Raw genomic sequence first — 14,902 nt, 5'->3', positions numbered from 1 at the left:
TCTCCTTTTCCGCTCTCCCTCTCTTTGCAAGCTACCTTTACAAGAATGAAATACAGAGCATCCAGCAGCATGCATTCAAGGGCCTTTCTTCCCTGGAACAGCTGTAAGTTGGCCGAGGTTTGTGTTGGAAATTGCATGGAGACGAGGGATGGAATTTCGCCTCTGGATTCCTGCCAGCCCCCTGAGACACCATCTGCAAGCGCTCCTTAGAGTCCCGAGAAACTGAGCTTTGATTGAAAAATGAAATAAAAGTAATATGTTTTTATTTATTTACTCTTAGGTATTCCTAGGCTGCTTTTCTGAGCAGCGCCGACTCAAGGCAGCTTGCAAACATTTCTAGTTATCATGGTGATGTTGTTGTTGTTGTTTAGTCGTTTAGTCGTGTCCGCCTCTTCGTGACCCCCTGGACCAGAGCATGCCAGGCACTCCCGTCTTCCTCTGCCTCCCGCAGTTTGGTCAAACTCATGCTGGTGGCTTCGAGAACACTATCCAACCATCTCGTCCTATGCCGTCCCCTTCTCCTTGTGCCCTCCATCTTTCCCAGCATCAGGGTCTTTTCCAGGGAGTCTTCTCTTCTCATGAGGTGGCCAAAGTATTGGAGCCTCAGCTTCAGGATCTGTCCTTCCGGTGAGCACTCAGGGCTGATTTCCTTAAGAATGGAGAGGTTTGATCTTCTTGCAGTCCATGGGACTCTCAAGAGTCTCTTCCAGCACCATAATTCAAAAGCATCAATTCTTCGGCGATCAGCCTTCTTTATGGTCCAGCTCTCACTTCCAAACATCACTACTGGGAAAACCATAGCAGTAGTCATCGTGGTGATAGAGCTACTTTTAAACATCTCCTGCTTTTTAAGCTTTTGTGTTGAGATTTCTGTCGCTCATGTTAATCCACGTAACTTGAGGATGATGATTTCAGAAGTAGATTGCTGCAGAGCACTGGTTGGGCAACTCCTAAAGATGATCTCCTTATCACGAAAAGCATCGCTTGCTAATTTCTGCTTTGCAAATGGCCATTCAGAGCACAACTGCAAGAGAGGTCTGAACCATTTGCTATAAAATTCTGGCCAATTGACAACCCAGTTGCTACCTGTCTGTGAGGATCTTCTGGGGAAGATCTAGAATAATATAATTGTAGAGTTGGAAGGGACCCTATGGGACGCGGGTGGCGCAGTGGGCTAAACCACAGAGCCTAGGACTCGCCGATCAGAAGGTCGGCGGTTCGAATCCCTGCGATGGAGTGAGGTCCCGTTTCTCGGTTTCTGCTCCTGCCAACCTAGCAGTTTGAAAGCACGTCAAGTGCAAGTAGATAAATAGGTACCACTCCGGCGGGAAGGTAAACGGCGTTTCCATGCGCTGCTCTGGTTCGCCAGAAGTGGTTTAGTCATGCTGGCCACATGACCCAGAAGCTGTACGCCGGCTCCCTCAGCCAATAAAGCGAGATGAGTGCCGCAACCCCAGAGACAGCCACGACTGGACCTAATGGTCAGGGGTCCCTTTACCTTTAAGGGGCCCTATGGGTCATCTATCCAACCCCCTGCAATGCAGGAATCTCAACTAAAGAGGCCTCTGCTTGATGCCCGAGAGAGCTGCTGCCAGTCCGTGTAGACAATATTAAGCTGGACCAGAGGTTTTCGACGCTTTTGAGTCCACGGCTCCCTTGACCAACTACATTCTTTCCGCAGCTCCCCTGTGGGGCTCAGGAACCCAGCTATGTCACCCCTTGCCTGCAGAGCTGGCAGCCTTTCACCCTTTTTCAAACACCCTCCCTTGTGGAGTGTTCCCTCAGCCTCCTTCCGCCTTTCCTTGGGAGTCTTCCACTGCTGCCACCCTAGTCTCTCAGCTGCCCTCACCCCCAAGAAAGGTGCCCCCCAGAGGCACCATTCGCCTGCGGAGCTTATAGCCAGGGCTGCTGCAATAAACAGCTGTGCAAGCCTTTGGGAGGCAGAGATGCAAGAGGGCATCAGAAGAGGGAGGGAAAGAAAGAGGGACAGAGGCCAGTGTTGCCCACGGCACCCCTGACCATCATTCAAGGCACCCCAGGGTGCCACAGCACTCGGGTTGAAAACCACTGAGCTAGACATACCAATGACCGGACCTAGTATACGGCAGCCTCTTAGGTTTCTCTTACACCAGGGGTCAGCAAACTTTTTCAGCAGGGGGGCAGTCCACTGTCCCTCAGACCTTGTGGGGGGGCCAGACTATATTTTTTTGGGGGGGGGAATGAACAAATTCCTTTGCCCCACAAATAACCCAGAGATGCAGTTTAAATAAAAGGACCCATTCTACTCATGTAAAAACACACTGATTCCCGGACTGCCCGCGGGCCGGATTGAGAAGACGATTGGTGCTGGATGTGGCCCCTGGGCCTTAGTTTGCCTACCCATGTCTTACACACATCCCTCCTCAGCCAGCCATGTTTTGTGTCAGAGTTGGAGCCAAACACAGGCCAACGATAAAAGAAGCAGATCTCCGTTGTCAGTGAAGTTCATTCTTTATTCAAGGAAACAAACATACAACTCGGTGGTCTTGCCCTTAAGGGGCAAATCCCAGGTCTGAAGGTCCTTGCCTTCCACCCTTTCTAAGGCGGCTCCTCTGCCGGATGTTTCCCAAGCAAATTGCATCTGCACACCTCTGCTATTCTCATCACTCTGTGCGTTCTTGGAGACCGGTGAGAAGGGCACTGGCAGAGGAAGAGAGGGCGGGGGGAGCGCACTGCCCCCGGCACCACGATCCTGGTGGGATGCCATTGCGGCTGGGGGCCCCCCCCTCGCTGGGCACCACACCCCTGGGACACGCATCATGAAGCTCCGCCCCGGGCTAAGGCGAGCTTGTCGCAGCAGGAGAGGCAGACGCCTTAGATCAGTGGTTCTCAACCTGTGGGTCCCCAGATGTTGTTGGACTACAAATCCCATCATCCCTGAGGTCTGGTCTTGCTAGTTAGGGGTGATGGGAGTTGTAGTTCAACAACATCTGGGGACCCACAGGTTGAGAAAGGCTGCCTTAGATTCTTCTGCAGTCTCTTGACCTGCTTCCTCTGCTTCAGCCTCTGTGTCTGCACTGCTTCCTGTCACAGGCTCTTCCTGCTCACAAAACCCTGTTGCCCCTTTGGGATCCATCACCTCCTCCCACCCATCTTTCCCCTCTGACCTCTCCCCAATGCCCCACCACCAATCCCCTGGCTCTGAGCCTTCTTCCTCTGGGGGTTCCCTTGGCGGGGGTCCCCGGCTGGTGTCTCCCACCTCTCCTTTGGATCCAGCCCAGTCCCTGACACTTTGCTGAGCTCACACATCACAGTTGAGATGAATCCTTCGCCTCGGGCTTTCTGACTTATTTTAAGCACAGATGCCTTTGCCTGCAATGTGGGCGAAGTTCACTGGTATTCAGGAAGTCAGAGCCCTAGCTGTCTCCAACCTAGTGTCTTCCACATCTGGTGGGACTACAATCCCCATCCTCCCTGGCCTCTGGGCTGCTGGGATTTGTAGTCCAAAACATCTGGAGGGCACCAGGTTGGGGGCAGATGGGGTGATCTCCGGATAATAATTCTTTGAGTTAGAAAAACCGAAAAAAACTCTGAGATGACACAACAGCTCCAATAATATTTGCTTTGTAAAAAAACAACAACCCAGTCCTGTTGAGATGACGTAGTCCCTGACCAGAAATGTCTCACAAGGCACACTAGATAGACAAAATAAAGAGTCGTGGGGGAGATGTAGGAAAGTATGTGCTCCTTCACAGATGATCTCATGTGCAGCACTGTGGCCAAGATCTAATCTCTCGCTAGCAAATATAATCAACGGCTTTGTAGATGATGTATTAGGAAGGAACAGTCCAGCACTTCTGCGCCCTCAACGAGCCGCCTGTAGTTTTCTTGAGAATAATCTCAAGAGTCTGAGGAATCAGCCTTTGCCGCAAAGAGTGGCTCTTTATGTTTTCATAAAACTTTCTAAATATACCATTTTTTAGAGAGTCACGCTTCTGGCTCTACACGTGTCACAGCAGTTGTCGATTATAGATAGAACAGTTCAAAGGAACGAGGAGCCCCTCTGCTTTGAGCCTTTGAAACAGGTTGTTGTTCAAATGTTATGGCCCTTTCCCCATCCTGCCCATCAAAATTCAAAACTGTCTTGTAAAGCATTGAGCAGATGGATGGATTGGTGGTCCATTTGAGTTCAGGTCTGCTGCAGGATCATCATGCAGGAATATTTTGCATTCCTGGTCCCCTTTCGCCAGAGAGGAACCCATTTACCCATAGCATTGAACGTCATTTATACAATTATTTTTATACCATCATTGCATTGTTTTTCACACCGGCCTTAAACATTCATTTTCTGCCAGGCCTTTCGCTCTTAATTATCTATGTCCTCAAGTTAGTGGCATGTTTTAATCCTGCCTTTTTAAAAATAGAATGTCTTTTATGTTTTCCTTTGTTGCCCCCCTCTTTTATGTCAGTTCTTTTGTATGTATTTGCTTATATATTTTATGTCGCTTTGAGTTACTTTGTTTAAAAAGCGACCAATAAATTTAATTCATAATAATATATTCGTAGTTGCTCATTTAAGTCACAGCTTCCCAGATGTTTGCATGAAAGCATTCCTCGTCCACAGTTGCACGGCATAATGGGTTTTGTAGTTTTTCAGGCTGCATAAACAGTCAGTTGCATGCATGCGTAATGCAGTCGGTGCATTGCATGGAATTGCAATGCATCAAATGCATTGAGTGAATCTGGGTCTCCTCTGTTCTATCCTGGCTCGCAACCCCCGCTTTACATGTGGCATGCTAGGGTGATCCCGCATGCACTTTGGGAATTAATGATCTGTTCCATATGTTCTGTTTTCTTCTTCACCTCAGTTACCTGCATTTTAACAACCTTGAAACCTTGGAGCCAGAGACGTTTAGCGACCTGCCCAAACTGGAAAGGCTGTAAGTCATGAGAAAATCACCAAGTGGTTTGTATGTGTGACATTCGTGCTAGTCAATTTGTGGTTTGTGCAATTAACTATTAGAGGTTACTGACCATAACACCTTCCCAAAGTGTCTAGCAGAGTTTCCCTGGAGTCAGACAACAAAAACTGTAGTCATACTCGAATGCACAGTCAAGAATTACAGTGGTACCTCAGGTTACATATGCTTCAGGTTACATACGCTTCAGGTTACAGACTCCGCTAACCCAGAAATAGTACTTCGGGTTAAGAACATTGATTCAGGATGAGAACAGAAATCGTGCAGCGGCACTGGGAGGGCCCATTAGTTAAAGTGGTACCTCAGGTTAAGAACAGTTTCAGGTTAAGAACAGACCTCCAGAACGAATTAAGTTCTTAACCTGAGGTACCACTGTACTTTGTGCAAGCATTTGGCATTTCAGTTACTACTATCTACAAACTATACAGTCCTTCTTCCTCTCTTTGGCACGGTATACAGTACCTCGGGTTACATACGCTTCAGGTTACAGATTCCACTAACCCAGAAATAGTACCTCAGGTTAAGAACTTTGCTTCAGGATGAGAACAGAAATCGTGCTCCGGCGACACGGCAGCAGCAGGAGGCCCCACTAGCTAAAGTGGTGCTTCACGTTAAGAACAGTTTCAGGTTAAGAACGGACCTTCGGAACAAATTAAGTACTTAACCCGAGGTACAACTGTACTTTCAGTCTAGTAATAAACAATCCTGATCTCGCAAACTCATAGTATCAGCAGCACACTTTACCATACATCCAAACTAGTTGTAAGCATGCGTACTAACAGCGTATGTGTGCTCTCCTCGTTCCTCAAATTGCAAACTCATCTTCCTCCTTTTAATTGCATCTCCAGCTGACACCCATTAAGCATGGAGTGCCGCTCCCACACATTGAAGGAACTTCTGGAATGCTTTTTAAACTTGAACCTTATCTGTTTCGTGAAGAATGTATTCCTAACATTAACACCATGCCTAGCTTGGTCCAGTGAGAGGGGTGCTCAGAAGCTGCACACCTAGGTGTGTTAAAACTTCACCCAGGGACAGTCTCTGCCTGTCACTTGGGAGATGACCCAAAGAATACCCAGCTAACATTCTGACTCTCTTCACTTCCCCCCCGTACAGCTTCTTGCACAACAACCGGATTTCCAGAATCCAGCCGGGCGCTGTCACCCAACCAGAATCCCTTAAACGCCTGTAAGTGGATAATCGCTGCAGCAAAGAACAATTCATCATTCTGGGAGGAGGGAAAAAGCTGGTTTCAACTGGACGCAGCTGTGTGGCTTTGCTAAATGTGGGAGACCCATGGTCGCTCCCACATAAACTTAACCTCTCAAGAAGCCATGTTGCTGGGTGGGCAAGATGCTAATTTGGTCAGCCAGCCCTTTGGTGGGGGCCTCTAATCCCCCTGTGCAACTGCCCCTGCCCCCCAACCAATTTCAATATGGAGTCACAAATCGCAGAAGGTCCAAGTTTCCATCCCTAGCTGTTATGTACTGAGTTGAATAGGATTCAGAATGCAGCAGTCTGATTGGTCCTAGAACAATAGAATTCAGAATGCAGCAGTCTGATTGGTCCTAGAACAATAGGGTCCAGAATGCAGCAGTCTGATTGGTCCACAGGAGCCACCCAATCCAGCTCCAGGTGGAGGTGAATCCGCAACCTGATTGGCCTACAGGTGAATCCCGGAATTAGCCAATCACGTGGGGCCCATTGTGTGAATAATGTATATAAGGCAGACATTATAGGGGAACTTCCATTCCTCCTCACCACTTTGAGCTGAATAAAGAGCATGAGATCCACTCTCAGCTCTGAGTATATTTCACTAGCGTATCTCGTTTAAAAGATCTTGGCCCACCAAGCTAGAAAAGCGCTGCCTGAGATGGTGGGAGAACGTCTGTCCATGGAGAGGGGAATATAGAGAAGGGCCTCAGTTGATGATCGCAGGGTCTGAGTCGGTTCATCTGGGGAGAGTTTTGGGGTCTTGAATGCAAAGTCACCATTCCTGTGGGGCTACCGGGAAGTCTCTGGCAATTATGATCCCCACTTCTTCTTCCTTCACCTCTTCGCCTCAGGCGGCTGGACTCCAACGCCTTGCTGTGCGATTGTGACCTGATGTGGCTGGCAGAATTGCTGAGGAAATTCACTGTGCAGGGCAACACCCAGACGGCAGCTACCTGCGAGAACCCAAGGGAGCTGCAGGGGCGCTCCATCGTCACCCTGACCACCCAAGAATTCAACTGTGGTGAGCTCCCTGCCACAGGCACCACAATATCGGTTTTGTTTATCTCGTTGGCATCCAGTGCCTCGCATAACCTTGCTGTAACTTTAAACTGCACCCACCCCTTTGAAGAATCATTAACCTCTGCATCAAACCACCTTGGTGCTGTAGGAGCGTTCATGGCCATCCTACCTGTTATGTACTGAGTTGAATAGGATCCAAAAGGCAGCAATCTGATTGGTCCTAGAACAATAGGATTCAGAATGCAGCAGTCTGATTGGTCCTAGAACTATAGGATTCAGGATACAGCAGTCTGATTGGTCCTAGAACAATAGGACCCAGAATGCTGCAGTCTGATTTGTCCACAGGAGCCACCCAATCCAGCTCCAGGTGGAAGTGAATCCGCAACCTGATTGGCCTACAGGTGAATCCCGGAATTAGCCAATCGCATGGGGCCCATTGTGTAAATAATGTATATAAAGCAGACATTCTGGGGGAACTTCCATTCCTCCTCACCACTATGAGCTGAATAAAGAGCATGAAATCCACTCTCGACTCCGAGTATATTTCACTACCCAGAATGCCTCACTCTGAAGAAAGACACACACACACCCCGGTCCTTCCTACAGCAAGGCAGGGAGAGAGATGTTGGCAGATCATTTGATTTAATACATAACGTGGCCTGAGGACGCTGCTGCCAGTTTACCCATACAGCCCAGCAGAGGCTCCAGCTTGCAAGGGCGACTGGAGGGAACAATGTCCCGTGTGTGACTTCACGCATGACATTTACCTCCCGATGTTCTGACATCCGGACACTGGGAGGAGCCAGGGGCGGAGCCAAATGCGGCCATCGCAAGGCTTCAGGAGCAGACAGCTCCTTTGCCTCTTCCTGGCGCCATCACCAGGAGGTGGCTGCTTCAGCGCTCCTTCGTCTCCACGGAGGAGGAGAAGGAGCCAGCCTCTGGAGCCATGCTTCAGTTGGCTCCACGCTTCGCCTCTGTGCTTTTTGGACATAGGGGCCCCTAGCCCACAAATATTTGGGCCCCCCGAAAGAGCTCGGCCCCCAGGAGCTGGCACACTGCAGTACCACCTTGCCTTTCCACCATCCTGGTAAAGAGCAGTGATGGAACCGGTGGTATCACATCATCACCTAACTGCTAGGTCCATTCCTTGCTAAAGATGGGGGATAGGAAAGGAAATGGAAGCTGCGGGGATGGGAAGATATGCCACCATCTTGAATAGCCCAAAACCATCAAGGGGATGGAGTAATTACCTTGTGGCTTAGGGCCCTCGTATTTACTGGACCTCCTCTCCTGGTCTGCCCCGCAAAGGACCTTAAGGTCCATGAATAATCATAGTTTAGAGGTCCCGGGCCCTAAGGAAGTCAGATTATCCTCCACCAGGGCCAGGGCCTTCTCAGTGATGGCTCCGACCTGGTGGAATGCTCTGTCCCAGGAGACCAGGGCCCTGCAGGATTGAACTTCCTTCCGCAGGGCCTGTAAGACAGAGCTATTCCGCCTGGCTTTCAATTTGAACTTAGCCTGATCTTTTATTCCCCTTCCTTCTCTCCCCCTCCCCTTTTTATGAAGATTACCCGCTCTGGGATCCCACAGCTAATTCTCCCCTGGTCTCCTCGCTGGCCCAAATAGAACTAACTGACCCAGCTAGCCCTGGCGATCATCTAATGTTTATTGGATGGATTTCCCCCCTAAATTGATTTTTGAATTCTGAATTTATTGTTATTCACGTTTTATACTGTATTTCATGCTGTTTTTTGGTTGCGTCAATTAAGTGTTTTAAATTTGTTGTTAGCTACCCTGAGCCTGGTTTTCTGAACCTAGAAGAGCGGGGTATAAATAAAAATTTATTATTATTATTATTTATTATTACGCTGAAAGGCTGCAGAATCTGGGGCTTTTGAATTCAGAGAAAAGGCGAGTAAGTTGACCTGCTAGAACAAGGCAGTCCAACTTCTCAAGCGGGGCACCCTTCGCGGTCTTTTTCAGAGAGGCCCCGCATCACGACCGAGCCACAAGACGCAGATGTCACCCTGGGCAACACCGTCTATTTCATCTGCAGAGCAGAAGGTAACCCCAAGCCCAAGATCATCTGGCTCCACAACAAGTAAGTCTCGCACGATTTTCACCATAGCTGTCATAGAATCATAGAATCATAGAGTTGGAAGAGACCACAAGGGCCATCGAGTCCAACCCCCTGCCAAGCAGGAAACACCATCAGAACACTCTGTCAACTTACAGATTTGAAAATAAGGGACCAGCAGCCTCGAAAATAAGAGATCAGCAGCCAAAATAAGGGATTTTGCGAGCACAGGCATGTTCAACTTCTGAGCCCCTCCAAGCCAAAGGCAGAAAGCCCAGCCAACAGCCAAACGAAGCCTCAAGCGGTGGTTCCCACAGCACAGCAACCCGGCAAAGGGGATGCAACAAGGAAAACCACCATCACCTCTCCGCTGGGAAGCGCTGAGCAAAGGCGAGTCCCCAGGCAACACGGCTGATTTGATCGGCACAAGGCATGCAAGCTCCACCCCCCCCAGTCATTCTTAGACTCCTTATTGGGTGAGCAACGCAGCCAAGCAAAACAGTTGGAGCCTCCCTCCTCCCTGGCCGGCAGGGAGGGAGGGAGAGGAGCTGCTTCCTTTGAAACCTGGGAAATTTAAGGGACATCATCAATAAGGGACAGCAGCGGGACACGGCACTGGGATAAGGGACTTTCCCGCCAAATAAGGGACAGTTGACAGCTATGATTTTCACCCAGCTGAGCCAGAACGCAAGGGTGCTCTCTCCGGAGGAGCACAGGGGTAAACCAGTCTGGCTCTGACCTGACCCTCCCCTCAGAGAATCTTGGGGATTGTGCCTTTGGGCTCACCATCTTAAAAAACTCTGACACGCGAGGAAGAAGGGCTGCGGAGGGAGGAGGGGAAAGCAAGGCTCAAGCACAAGTTATTCAAGTTAAAATTAATAATAATAATAATAATAATAATAATAATAATAATAATAATAATAATAATTTATTTATACCCCGCCCTCCCCGGCCAGAGCCAGGTTCAGGGCGGCTAACACCAATAAAATTACAATAAAAACATAATGTGGGGGGGGAAGAAAAACATTTTAAAATGCAGGTTAAAATACAATTTAAAATGCAGCCTCATTTTAATAGTAGCCCATAGATCAAAACCATAAGGGGAGGGAAAGTTAAGGGTCAGACTGAGTCCAAACCAAAGGCCAGGCGGAACAGCTCTGTCTTTCAGGCCCTGTGGAAAGATGTCATGTCCCGCAGGGCCCTAGTCTCTTGGGACAGAGCGTTCCACCAAGTAGGGGCCAGTACTGAAAAGGCCCTGGCCCTAGTTGACACCAATCTAACCACCTTGCGACCTGGGACCTCCAATGTGTTGTCATTTGTGGACCTTAAGGTCCTCCACAGGGCATACCGGGAGAGGCGGTCCAATAGGTACGTGGATCCTGACATTACGTCAGTGGCAGTTCTGGATGTCTTGCCCTTGGTAAAGGGCAGTTGTCCCCCCCACCTCGCACTCTTCTCTCCCCACATTTCCACATCAAATGCAGGAACAGAGCAGGTGGCAATATTCAGGACAGGAGCGCAAGGCAGCTGATGTCACTATACGCAAAATTCTAGGACTACTTCTAAGACTCCATCAGAGTCCAATATCAAGGAGTTCTGATTTCTGAGCAACTCCTGTCCCTAGCTTTACAGACAATTAACATATTTTTTGCTCTATAAGACACACTTTTTCCCTCCTAAAAAGTAAGGGGAAATGTGTGTGCGTCTTATGGAGCGAATGCAGACTGCACAGCTATCCCAGAAGCCAGAACAGCAAGAGGGATCATTACTTTTGCTGCGCAGCAATCCCTCTTGCTGTTCTGGCTTCTGGGATTCAGAATATTTTTTTTCTTGTTTTCCTCCTCCAAAAACTAGGTGCATCTTATGGTCTGGTGCGTCTTATAGAGCGAAAAATACGGTATGTGCATATCTATCTCTTGAGTTAGCGTATCTAGGGATGCCCCTGGCTGACTCTTGGTTAGGCTGAGCTAACATGACAGTTTCCTGCTCCCAGGAGTTCCAAGTTTCGGAGCGTTTAATCTTCCTTTCTGTTTCTCAGCAACGAGATCGACATGCAAGATGATGGGCGTCTGAACCTCCTGCAAGACGGAACATTAATGATCCAAGATACCAGGGAGTCGGACAAAGGCGTCTACCAGTGCATGGCCAAGAATGTCGCCGGAGAAGCAAAGACCCAGGAAGTTGTGCTGCGCTACTACGGCCACCCATGTAATGGCTTTTAAAGATCTTCTGAAGTTTAAGAATTGCCCTGCATCCGTTAGAGAGCAAGCAGCCTTATGCTAAGTTGGACGCATTGGTCCATCAAGCTTAGTACTGACTGGCTGGCAGCAGCTCGCTAGGGTTTCAGGCAGGGTATGTTTCCAGCCCCACTTGGAGATAAAGGTAAAGGGACCCCTGACCATTAGGTCCAGTCATGACCGACTCTGGGGTTGTGGCGCTCATCTCGTTTTATTGGCCGAGGGAGCCGGCATACAGCTTCCGGGTCATGTGGCTGGCATGACTAAGCCGCTTCTGGTGAACCAGAGCAGCGCACGGAAATGCCGTTTACCTTCCCACCAGAATGGTACCTATTTATCTACTTGCACTTTGACGTGCTTTCGAACTGCTAGGTTGGCAGGGGCAGGGACCGAGCAACGGGAGCTCAACCCGTCACGGGGATTCAAACCGCCGACCTTCTGATCAGCAAGTCCTAGACTCTGGGGTTTAACCCACAGCGACCAAGGGATTAACTCCAGAACCTTCTGCATGCAGAGAAATCTACTGCTGTCCCTTTCCATTTTAAGAGATGAATGGTGGAAAAATTTGGTTCAGTATCCTTCTAGTATAAACCAAGCACTCTCATTAATTGTGATTCTCGACGGGTGCAGAGTGGATCAGCAATAAGTCAGGTGTAGAGAACCTGTGGCCCTTCAGGTGTCATAGAATCGTAAAGTTGGAAGGGACCCAGGGGTCACCAATCCAACCCCCTGCAATGCAGGAATTAGACTCCAACTCCCATCAGTGGGCAGGCAGTGTGGTCAACGGTCAGGGTTGATGGGAGCTGGAGACCTGGAAAGTCACAGTTTTCCCACTCCTGCTCAAGGCTTAATTCCTTTGTGGTGAAAGCCCTGCACACTTTGTACTGGAAAGTAGAATGGGAATCTGTCCGTTTTAATAGTGGAAGTGCTGGTAAGGAGACTCTGAAAACTCAAGGTTGTGGGTTTGAGCCCCATATGGGGTGAAAGTTTCCTGCATTGCAGGGGGTTGGACTAGATGACCTTTGAGGTCCTTTCCAACTCTACAATTCTATGATTCTGTGACTTCATTGGGCTTGTACCTCTTTGTTGCCAAGACCACAAGGCAAGCCTGCCGGTTCAGACCCAAAGCCTACCCATCTAGTCCAGAAATGTGTCACTCCCCTATCGATCTTCATGCACTCTCATTCCCTTCTTTAACAGTGGGAGAATAATGACTGTCCTACCTTATAGGGCAGGGGACATGGGTGGGGCTGTGGGTTAAACCACTGAGCCTAGGGCTTGCTGATCAGCAGGTTGGCGGTTCGTATCCCCACGACGGGGTGAGCTCCCACTGTTCGGTCCCTGCTCCTGCCAACCTAGCAGTTCGAAAGCACGTCAAAGTGCAAGTAGATAAATAGGTACCGCTCCGGCGGGAAGGTAAACGGCGTTTCCGTGCGCTGCTCTGGTTTGCCACATGACCTGGAAGCTGTACGCCGGCTTCCTCCGCCAAAAAAGCGAGATGAGCGCCGCAACCCCAGAGTCGTCCGCGACTGGACCTAATGGTCAGGGGTCCCTTTATCTTTAACTTATAGGGCTGTTGTGAGAACATGCATTCTGAGCACCAGATAAATGCTAAGCACCAGCAACCAACTGACAACACCAGCTCTTGTTTGTCTTTTGCTTTCAGCCAAACCCAGCTTTGTGATCCAGCCCCAGAACACAGAAGTGCTGGTTGGGGAGAGCGTCACTTTGGAATGCGGGGTCTCCGGGCACCCTCTGCCCCGCGTCACCTGGGTGCTGAGCTCTGGGTCTCCACTGCCGCAGGACCCTCGCTTCACCATCACCAGCTCCGGGGGGCTATATATCCAAAACGTCACCTTCTCGGACCAAGGGCAGTACAGCTGCAACGCGAGTAACAGTGAGGGCTCCATCCAAGCCACAGCCAACGTCATCGTGCAAGGTGACCAAGACACACACAGTAACCACCGGGCACCGGTGGGCGGGACGTTGTGCCAAAGTTGGGGAGATCTACCTCGGAACAAAAAGTATCAGACGTGAGAAGGGCCTCCTTTTTGAAATCCTGAAACTTTCGCCCCACCGTCTTGATTCAAAATGGCATTGATCTGCAGCCAAACAAAAATGAAAACCTGCCCCTGTTCACAGAGACCACCATGCAAAATTTGGTTATGATATCTTAAGAAGTGTCCAAATGCAAATAAGTTTCCAAAATAGACAGGCGCCCCCCAGCTTGGGCGGAGGTTATTCTCTGGGCCTTTGCACGTATAAGAAAAAATTGTATAACTGGGGAGCCTAAAAAACATCTAACTAATGGGTACACAAACTAAGGCCCGGGGGCCGGATCCGGCCCAATCGCCTTCTAAATCCGGCCCGCGGACGGTCCGGGAATCAGCGTGTTTCTACATGAGTAAAATGTGTCCTTTTATTTAAAATGCATCTCTGGGTTATTTGTGGGGTATTGGAATTCCTTAATATATATTTTTTTCAATATATAGTCTGGGCCCCCACAAGGTCTGAGGGACAGTGGACCGGCCCCCTGCTGAAAAAGTTTGCTGAGCCCTGATCTAAATGCTCACTTTTTCTGCTCTTCAGCAATCTCTCCCGCTCTCTCTCCACACAATTCTCTCTTCAACTAGATGCCTGTATAGCAGTTTCGTCCTGATTTGCCTGCACAATGCTTTTGCAGAGGTTAGACCAGGGGTAGTCAACCCTTTTATACCTACCGCCCACTAATGCATCTTTCTCGGTGGTAAAATTTCCTTACCACCCACCAGTGCTCAATGGAAGTAGGATTCAGCTTGTGCCGTAGAACCCCCTAAAGCCCACCTTGAATCCTGAAATGCCCACTAGTGGGCATTAGGGACCAAGTTGACAACCCCCAAGTTAGACAATGTCTAGTTCTGTGTGGAAAGGGATTTATTGCCATTATCGAAAGGCCTGATTTCTGTTCTTTTCCCCCTTCCCTCAGATACTCCCAAGTTTCTGATCATCCCCACCGACCAGACCGTAACAGAGGGTCAAAGCGTTGATTTTCCCTGCTCTGCAGAGGGCCGTCCACTGCCAGTCATTGCCTGGACGAGAGCAGGTATTCTTTGTTCTCCCTGTTCTTCTGTAATGATTTGCAGACTCCAGAAGCTGTAAACATGCAGCATGCACTACCCAGCTTTCCCGGTTTGGTGCCCTCAGGACCTTTTGGATTACAACTTCCCTCAGCCCCAGACAGCACAGAGGTAATGAGAAGTCGCTATCCAAAACCTCTGGAGGACCAGGTTGGGTTGGTTGGGTCTATCACTCTCCCTCAGAGGTTGAAAGACCGAGAGGCCACAAAGGCTCTTTGCTTGCCTGCTTTTAGCTTTTAGCTTTTAATAATCTGGGTCAACGGTGTATTCACATAGATG

At 49.3% G+C, this 14,902-nt stretch overlaps 1 protein-coding gene across 2 annotated transcripts in view; it reads left to right on the top strand.

The window, feature by feature from the left end:
* Positions 1-14,902, top strand: part of LOC128416582 (peroxidasin homolog) — a 72,075-nt gene that overhangs the window by 29,042 nt on the left and 28,131 nt on the right. For both annotated transcript variants that reach the window (XM_053394509.1, XM_053394508.1), the window contains 8 exons: positions 32-103; positions 4,848-4,919; positions 6,075-6,146; positions 7,025-7,194; positions 9,177-9,294; positions 11,309-11,478; positions 13,174-13,446; positions 14,473-14,589. In XM_053394509.1, coding sequence (XP_053250484.1) covers positions 32-103; positions 4,848-4,919; positions 6,075-6,146; positions 7,025-7,194; positions 9,177-9,294; positions 11,309-11,478; positions 13,174-13,446; positions 14,473-14,589 — 1,064 coding nt within the window. The remainder of the gene's footprint in view (positions 1-31; positions 104-4,847; positions 4,920-6,074; positions 6,147-7,024; positions 7,195-9,176; positions 9,295-11,308; positions 11,479-13,173; positions 13,447-14,472; positions 14,590-14,902) is intronic.

Source organism: Podarcis raffonei, chromosome 6, assembly GCF_027172205.1.
Source record: "Podarcis raffonei isolate rPodRaf1 chromosome 6, rPodRaf1.pri, whole genome shotgun sequence".
Classification (NCBI taxonomy): Eukaryota; Metazoa; Chordata; class Lepidosauria; order Squamata; family Lacertidae; genus Podarcis; species Podarcis raffonei.
Note: the sequence above shows the minus strand (reverse complement) of the source record. Positions and strands in the feature narration are given on the sequence as shown.